Source organism: Salmo salar, chromosome ssa01 (assembly GCF_905237065.1).
Source record: "Salmo salar chromosome ssa01, Ssal_v3.1, whole genome shotgun sequence".
In the NCBI taxonomy this organism is placed as follows: domain Eukaryota; kingdom Metazoa; phylum Chordata; class Actinopteri; order Salmoniformes; family Salmonidae; genus Salmo; species Salmo salar.
Window position 1 is genome coordinate 128,215,987 of NC_059442.1, and position 9,624 is coordinate 128,225,610.

At 39.9% G+C, this 9,624-nt stretch overlaps 1 protein-coding gene across 1 annotated transcript; it reads left to right on the forward strand.

Moving 5' to 3' along the window:
• Positions 1–4,212: 4,212 nt before the first annotated feature.
• On the forward strand, positions 4,213–9,335 carry LOC106561968 (procathepsin L). Its single transcript, XM_014126463.2, has 8 exons — positions 4,213–4,369; positions 5,515–5,653; positions 6,045–6,167; positions 6,791–6,943; positions 7,194–7,418; positions 7,687–7,852; positions 8,147–8,264; positions 8,503–9,335. The coding sequence occupies exons 2-8, from the start codon at positions 5,528–5,530 to the stop codon at positions 8,600–8,602; spliced, it is 1,011 nt and encodes a 336-aa protein (XP_013981938.1). The 5' UTR covers positions 4,213–4,369; positions 5,515–5,527; the 3' UTR covers positions 8,603–9,335.
• The last annotated feature ends 289 nt before the right edge of the window (positions 9,336–9,624 follow it).

Here is a 9,624-nt window from a genome sequence, read left to right on the forward strand (position 1 = left end):
TTGACATGCTTCGAAGTACGGTAATGGAATATTTAGAAATCTTTTGTCACGAAATGCGTCGTGCTCGTCACCCTTCTTTACCATTCGGATAGTGTCTTGAACGCACGAACAAAACGCCGCTATTTGAACATAACTATGGATTATTTGGGACCAAACCAACATTTGTTATTGAAGTAGAAGTCCTGGGAGTGCATTCTGACGAAGAACAGCAAAGGTAATAACATTTTTCTTATAGTAAATCTGACTTTGGTGAGTGCTAAACTTGCTGGGTGTCTAAATAGCTAGCCCGTGATGCCGGGCTATCTACTCAGAATATTGCAAAATGTGCTTTCACCGAAAAGCTATTTTAAAATCGGACACCTCGATTGCACAAAGGAGTTCTGTATCTATAATTCTTAAAATAATTGTTATGTTTTTTGTGAACGTTTATCGTGAGTAATTTAGTAAATTCACCGGAAGTGTTCGGTGGGAATGCTAGTTCTGAACGTCACATGCTAATGTAAAAAGCTGGTTTTTGATATAAATATGAACTTGATTGAACAAAACATGCATGTATTGTATAACATAATGTCCTAGGGTTGTCATCTGATGAAGATCATCAAAGGTTAGTGCTGCATTTAGCTGTGGTTTTGTTTTTTGTGACATTATATGCTAGCTTGAAAAATGGGTGTCTGATTATTTCTGGCTGGGTACTCTGCTGACATAATCTAATGTTTTGCTTTCGCTGTAAAGCCTTTTTGAAATCGGACAGTGTGGTTAGATAAAGGAGAGTCTTGTCTTTAAAATGCTGTGAAATAGTCATATGTTTGAAAAATTGAAGTTTTTGTATTTTTGAGGAATTTGTAATTCGCGCCACGCCTATCATTGGATATTGGAGCAGGTGTTCCGCTAGCGGAACGTCTAGATGTAAGAGGTTAATGCAACTTTTTTCAAATCATCATTAGAGTTGGATCATGCAGCCTTAGAATATATGAAACATCTAAACATATAGCCCTACGTTTGTATCACAACTACAGTTTTATAAATAACTCTAAATTAAGCATATAGGATTACCTGTTTCTTTGTTAACCACTCAACACAGAATAGCCGCACTCCCTCAGAAATTGTTTGGAGAAACATCCTTCCTATTTTATTCAGCTATGTTCAATTGCATTCTTCATGCTATAAAATAATGCCAAAGAATTGTTAAAAATCTTGTCTGCTAAGTGAACTAGTGTAGCTCACAGCCATTTGGCATAGCCAGATCAGGGACTAACATAAGGACACCTCAGAGTATGCCATTCTGTTCTTCTGAAATAGACAAGATTTTCTTCATATCATGTTTCTTTAGACCTGTCTAAAATAAATAATGGATTTATTGTGATGGTGTAGGCAATATTACATGGATTTATTTGACTTTTTAAAATGTATATGTTCCAAAGGTCTGCATCAGTGTCTTTTAGGCTATGCGTGGAAGCCAGGAGATGCTAAGTGTGTTTATGTTAATTAACGGTCAATTACCGTGAGACCGGCAGTTATTTGCTTGACAATCACCGGCTGACAAAATTTCATGAACACCACAGCCCTAGTCATGACTCATGACAACTGGTGTGGCGGTAATACGGTTACGGCAACAGCCCTAGTCGTGGTTGTGTGTTTTAGTCCCCTTCGTGTGTGCATTGAGCAGTGTGTTTCAGCTCGTGTTCATTTGAGAAGACTGGGCGGGTAGAGAGAAGCTGTGAAACTCGGCCTCCTTTGAGAAGGTGTTTCCAAACTTTTGACTGGTACTGTATATACTGTATTCTCGACATAGCTCATCCTAATATAGCTCCTACTGTACATACTCTTTTCTTCCATAATATACTGTTCATGCACACCACATATTTATTTTCTGACACATGCTCATGCTAATGCGTATATCTATTCAGGATTGTTAATTGGACTTGTTCTGTCATTTCTGTATTTATTGGTGTATTTGTATTGTATTTGCTAGTCATTCTACTGCATAGCGGGAGCTAGTAACATAAGCCTTTCACGCCACCTGCTAGAACACCTGCAAATCTGTCCACACAACCAATACAGTTTGATTTTATTTAGAGCAATATTATCCCTGTGTTTTTATTTCACACACCCTAGAGTCCATTTAGTTGAAACTGACAGAGAGAAGTCTAAAGGTAACATAGGTTTTTCTACCACACACAAGTTTACCAGCCTTTAGTTCTCTTTCATTAAGTCAAGTTATCATTTGTCAGAGTAGGCTAAACTTGTAATTAGTGTGTGAATGTACAGTGTTCCTGTTCATGGTAGGCCTGGGATCTACTTCTGAGCTGACTTACCATTAGAAGTTGCTCTCTAGTGGGAAAGAAGAGGAGAAGCTGAAATATAAGTGAATCTGCTGTCTCGACTTCTCGACCTCTGAATGTTCGGCTATGAAAAGCCAACTGACATTAACTCCTGAGGTACTAACCTGTTGCACCCTATACAACCACTGTGATTATTATTTGACCCTGCTGGTCATCTATGAACGTTTGAATGCTCGAGGCTGTAATCACTGCCATAGGGGCTTCTACAAAGTACTAAGTAAATGGTCTGAATACTTATGTAACTGTGATATTTCTGTTTTTTATTTGTAATGCACTTACAAACATTTCTAAAGCTGTTTTTGCTTTGTCATTATGGGGTATTGTGTGTAGATTGATGAGGAAAAAAATACCATTTAATCAATTTTACAATAAGGCTGTAATGTAACAAAATGTGGAAAAAGTTAAGGGGTCTGAGTACTTTCCAAATGCACTGTTTTCAACTCTGTATTCAACTCTATGGTCATGACTGTTACATTTCCTGCAGTACAATTCATGTCTGACAGGTGGAGTAAGTGCATCTGTTTCTGTTAGATTGTAATCAGTGTCAGCAAAAGTTTGAAGTTACACGGATACATTACTGCATTGTTATCAAAACATGCTTCTTAGTATGATCGATCAATACTAGGAAATCTTAAACAAACCTAATGAATTATTCAATACCCATCCATTCATTGATTTCCCTGTAGTGTTTTTGTAGACACACCAATACCAATCAAGGAATCATTTCAACCAACCACATATCTACAGGGTATCTCTGTGTGTGTGTGTGTGTGTGTGTGTGTGTGTGTGTGTGTGCGTGCGTGTGCGTGTGCGTGTGTGTGTGTGTGTGTGTGTGTGTGTGTGTGTGTGTGTGTGTGTGTGTGTGTGTGTGTGTGTGTGTGTGTGTGTGTGTGTGTGTTTGTGTGTGTGTGTCTGCCCTATCAGTAACCACAGATTCAGCAGCTGCCCAAGAAGAGAATCCCTCCCCTTCTTCCTGTGTGAATGTTTGGTTGACAAGCAGAAATTCCTAAAGCTGACAAGGCAAAAGTGACATTACACAATTGTTTAGAAACAATGTATTGATTAGTGTGTTTTCTGTGTGTTTTGATTTAGTGGGTTTAAAATGTATTATCAATGTTTAAAAAGAAAACAAAAGGAGAATGTGCAGAAGAGGTAGAACAACACCGAAAGGCTTGTAAGACACCTTTCAAATGAAATTGGAATGATTATTTACACAAATACATTATTTACAAGCCCATCAGAACTTTCTTGACACAGCAGGTTACCACACTATAATGAATCAGTATCTAAAGAATGCAGATAATCTTATTTTAGCTAGATATATGTAGGTTAATTTGTTCATTCTCTCAACTTCAGGCTATTATCTGAATCTATCATATTAGGACATGGTTGAACAAACACTGAAGCTGCTGTATGCTTCACAGAGCAGGAACATTTATGGCATTTGTTGTTGGCCACTCAGTTTCAGGTAGTAGACTATATGTAACCTTCCTTCCCAAATTTATGTCATTACTGTTCAATGAACATGTTTAGCGTTTTTTTCTGGTAATTTCTTTGTCATTGCTGTATGAGCATCAGTGTGCCATGCTCTCATCTCCTCCACGCAAGCACATGATGAGAGAACTGTTTCAAAGTAACAGAAAATGAAAAAATGTTAAGGGAAACTGATTCGATGTTACAATGTATCTTTTACCCTTTTGTTTCCCAGTAATCGAATGAACTCAATAAAGATGTTTAATAAAATTTGATGGATCATCTTTAGGGAGTTGATGAAATGGTCACGTGGTCAGGAATCACATGCTGGGATATTTACACCGGGCGGGACCTGAGATCTTTTAAATGATCTTTCAGCGGGCCGGCAGTGTGATTAAAGGTCCCCTTTCAGCCAATCACAAGCCAGCCCCCCACCCTTCCACATACACTATAGGACATATAGCTGGCTGTATAAAGTGTCTTGTCTAGTACACTGACTACACAACAACAGCAGCAGAAATCATCACCCTGCTACTGCAAATTGACGGGAAAAAGTAAGTACGGCTTTTTATAATGTTGTTTGTACAGTGTTAGGATCTTGGGTTATGGACATTTACCAGGGGCATTTGCTCTTTGATTTGATTGATACAGAAAAACAACATTAGTCTACCGTTTCTGATGTTGCTTTTTCTGCCGGCTGTTACCAAACATTTCCTCAAATATTTCTGGATATCACATAAAGGAATTGATATCAAATGATATAATTTGGAATACCGGTAGTGTAGTATCCTAGTTCCATATAATGTTTAATATTTTTTTCCTTGTGTCGACTCGGCTGTGTCGAGCGGAGGGTAGTTTGGAAGGGAGCTTTTTTGTTTTGTTCTCACAAACCACGTTTCCATCCAACGGTGGTATAGCAAGTAAAGTACATGTCGGATAAAAGTAATGACACACCTGAAGGAAACAATTTTTCAGTAAACATTCCAAATGTCGACAACACAAAATACGCTAGACAAGGTGGAGTCTTTTTGTGTCAGTAAAATTAATTATGTGATTGTTGGTGAATATAATAACCATCATATGGAAGTAAACTTGGAGTAGTAGTGTGGACCTCCCTCTACTACTCGTTGGGAAAGCATGCAGTTTAATAGGCTGCAGATTAAATCAATTATGATGAATTAACTTCACAGGATGGTGAAAGTGAAAGGTGATGTGTTTGTGAACCCTGGGATGAATTAAAACAATAGCTGCTGATGACTTAAGTGATTTATTGGGACTTATAAAGCATGGTTAAATTTCATTTTCTCTGTTAAAGCTACCCTTTGTAATGACTTGGATAGTAACAGCGATTAAAAATAAACAAAAAATGTATAAACTTTACTGAGATTTCTCAATCATTCACACGATACCACATGGGTAGCAGTCAGTGACATGTCAAAGCTAAGCGGGCCTTGGTTAAAACCCTGGATGGGAGACCAGATTGATAGCTGTAGAGCAACTCTCCAGTAGGAGGTGCTGCCCAGACTTTTTGTTGTGTGTGTGTGTGTGTATATAACGTTGAAGATCTGCCATTGTTTCAAAGGTACAAATTCAACATTTTATATTATATAGCTTCTTTACACTGAAAATACAAGGCTGACTGAGCTCTGCTCTCTCTCTCTCTCTCTCTCTCTCTCTCTCTCGCTCTCTCTCTCCACAGCTGTTTGACCACGATGTCCCTGTACTTGGCAGTGTTGGTGCTCTGTATGAGTGCTGTGTATGCGGCCCCTATGTTTGACTCTCAGTTAGAGGGCCACTGGCACTTGTGGAAGAACTGGCACAGCAAGAACTACCATGACGTGGGTGTTTAAACACAAGTGGAGGAGCACATCCTCATAGGAACCCCTCCGTAGCTCCCAACGAGTGCAGGCTGGTGGGATGAGCTATAGGAGGATGGGCTTATTGTAAAGGCTGGATTGGAATTATTGGAATGGTATCAAACATTTGGAAACCACGTTTGACTCCGTTCCATTAATTCCATTACAGCCAGTACAATGAGCCTGTCCTCCTATGACTCCTCCCACCATCCTCCACTGCTCTCAAGGGGCTCAAATTGATCAATTGGTGCATACATGTAGCTGTAAATTACACCTAATGCAGTATATCATTAATTGTAAGGATTGTGACCATAGTTCTGGGACAGTATATGATTGTGTATATTTTCCCACTGTTTTTCACTCATTGTTACAGAGCGAGGAGGGCTGGAGGAGGATGGTTTGGGAAAAGAACCTGAAGAAGATTGAGATGCACAACCTGGACCACTCTATGGGAAAACACTCCTACCGTCTGGGCATGAACCACTTTGGTGACATGGTAAGAAGAATCACCTTGCTGAGCAGTGCTTGACATGAATGAAATGGGTGCCGGTACTCATTCTGGGGGCCTGTACTGTATATATTTATATCCAGGAACCCTGCAGGACTTTTGAGCTAATATTCTATGAGGTGCAGGAACTCAAGCAGTAGAAAGTTTCAGTTGCCGATATCAGTTCCAGTGAGCTTCTGTCCAAGTCTGTTGCTGAGACATTTTACTGTGGAGCAGGAGATACTTTTCAGCAGCTCTTTCCCATACTGTGTGTGTGCTATAGCTGGATCTATTTGTTGTCATGCCATAGATTTGCTGATGCACAGACAGCATTAAATATTTCACAGGCACAGGTGTCAGCGTTGACAATGAAAGCAGGAATGTATTCAGACTCGCAGGTTAGGTTTCTTCAACTATCAAGCAGGAATGGAATAGTTATCCTGAAAAGGGAATTGAAACTTACTCATAGTCTTTTAAAGATGCACACAGGATTTATGGCTAAGTGCACAACTTTTAAAACAGTCCTAAGACACAAAACAAATATTGATTTCCCATTCAGATGGTAAATTCCAAACCACATCTGGCCAGGGAAGACATTACGTTTCAACGTGTTCTGATTTCTTCCTCCCTAGACCAACGAAGAGTTCGGGCAGCTCATGAACGGCTACAAGCAGACGACTGAGAGGAAGTACAAGGGCTCTCTGTTCATGGAACCCAGTTACCTGCAGGCTCCTAAAGCTGTGGACTGGAGAGAGAAGGGCTACGTCACTCCCATCAAGGACCAGGTGAGACCTCAATCACTCCTGAGTCATGACTCATCCACACACACTGCTGTGTCCCTAAAAAAGGTTTTACTTCCAGAGAATTGTCTGACTTGTTTGCGTGCTGTTTACCATGATTGTAATTTACAGTATACAGAAGATAAGGTGGCAAATTGCATATACATATATATTTTATTACTGGTGTAATATGCACATGTCAGTGTGTTCTGGCATGAAAAAGTAACAAGATGTTTAACAATATTTACCACCTCAGGGCTCATGTGGGTCTTGCTGGTCGTTCAGTTCCACCGGGGCCATAGAGGGCCAGGAATTCAGGAAGACTGGCAATCTGGTGTCTCTGAGTGAACAGAACCTGGTGGACTGCTCCAGACCCCAGGGCAACGAGGGCTGTAATGGAGGTCTCATGGACCTGGCTTTCCAGTATGTAAAGGACAACGCCGGCCTGGACACAGAGGCGTCCTACCCCTATGTGGGCAAGGTACTGTGTTCTATTAGTCTGAATTCAAATATAATACCGTATGGAGATGCATTTATTAAAAGTAAGGCCCTGTTCTTTTAGCCTGGTCCCAGATAATGCAGTTTTTGCTGTAGATTTGGAATGATTTACAACTTCAACTTTGAAAAATAAGTGAGTTTCCACTTCATTACAGTGGGAGTTATGTCTCCAAGAATGACTGACTTCCTTGAATATTTGGAATATGTTGTTTTTTACTAATCATGGCCATTTGTCTTCGCTGGTAACTCAGGATGATCTTTGCCACTACCGACCAGAGTTCAATGCTGTCAATGAAACCGGCATCGTGGACATCCCCAGTGGCAACGAGCACGCTCTGATGAAGGCTGTTGCGTCTGTTGGCCCCGTCTCTGTCGCCATCGATGCCAGCCACAACTCCTTCCAGTTCTACCAGTCTGGTGAGTAGCAGTTAGCGGTGCAACTTAAATTGTGTAACATTATTTGCAAGGATTGGATACCCTACCTACTGTTTTTGAGTAGCAGTGATCTGTACTGGTCTACTGTCCTGTTCACTGTGAACAAATGGTGTTGTCTTTGAAGTAAATTGTGACCAATATTTCTGTTTTGCTCACTAGTAGCTAAATAGTTACTAGCTAAGTAACCAACTATTAGGTTTGAGATCAGGTGGTTTTACATACTGAGGTAAACCCAGCATCTTAGCCCACTAATTTAACTATGTCCTCTCCCTGTAGGGATCTATTATGAGGAGAAGTGCAGCAGTGAGCAGCTCGACCATGGAGTTCTGGTGGTGGGATACGGTTTCGAAGGAGAGGATGTAGATGGCAAGAAATTCTGGATTGTGAAGAACAGGTACAGTACATAGTACCTTCCTAGGATGTTTTTTGTTTGTTACGTCACCACTATGGGATTGGTTCATTTCCTCATCGGGGAATATGCCTCTCTACATTACCATTGCCTTTATTTGAATACAGTGTTGGTGTTGTCCTGATACTATGGTCTAAGTCATACATTTCTCTAAAGCAGCAGTAAATCTATAATTTCCTGCTAACTAGAACTGTGGGACTAACATGTTTTGTCTCTTCCTCAGCTGGAGCGAGAAGTGGGGAGACAAAGGCTACATCTACATGGCCAAAGACAGGAAGAACCACTGTGGCATCGCCACGGCAGCCAGCTACCCACTGGTCTAGTGTTCTGTAAGTTGTCGAACACTAGACCCAGAGTTTTAGTTTTAGAAATGTTTGACAAACGTTCTGAAAAAAGAGCCATGACGACTGCAGTGCTGCCTTAATTAAGTCTGTGAAATGCGTGAGAGAAACCTCCTGCATGGGTTTTAAAGAAACTGTTTTAGGGAAATTATGAAATTCGACCTATTTTGTTTTATACTTGATTTTATGTGTGTCGGCGCGATTGTATGTGTGTATAGTTCTATTTGAGTTAAGCATTCCGTTTATTTGTAACTTTACTTGATGAGACCAGCTAGACTACATTCTCTAGCACATAACATATCAGTTTGTGCTTACTGTTTGTTTACAACACTGTTGTAGACACAGGATATATATATATATCCCTGAGGTACAGTTGATATACAGTCTATTTGTAACTGGAGCGTTCTGTGTGGAGCTGAGAGCAACAACCACTGAATGATAAGACACTGAGGAAGACTAGAGCTCTGAAATGACTGAGTTTGTTTCTGAAAGTGAGGGACAAAAAGAGAACGCTACACTTGGGTTTGTTTCCTCTACTGCTTTTTATCTACAGCTAGTGTTTCAGTAAAGGCATTGAATGATAATGCCTAGACAAGACCCTAGTGATGCAGAGACTGATATGCCTCAGCGTGATGAGAGGAGTTGTATAACATTCTAACACACATGTAGATGAGTTGAAATTGTGTTTAATAATAAACTACATTCATCAATCTGACTCCATTATCATGTCTACTCATTATCACTCAGATGCTATAATTACATTTGTTCTAAGATAACTGATTATTAAGAGGCTAATGTGCTGTCTATAGCACCCATAGTCCAAGCTTTAATTTATCTAGTTGATCTTAGACCAAGATGTAAAGTACGTGTAATCTAATGTGTATAGTGTACATAACATTTACCATTAGACTTCAACATCAAATATGAGCACTACTGTAGTCTCAATTTTAAAGTAATCTGACGTGTTACAGTTTAAACAATAAGCATACTATTATCAAATGGTA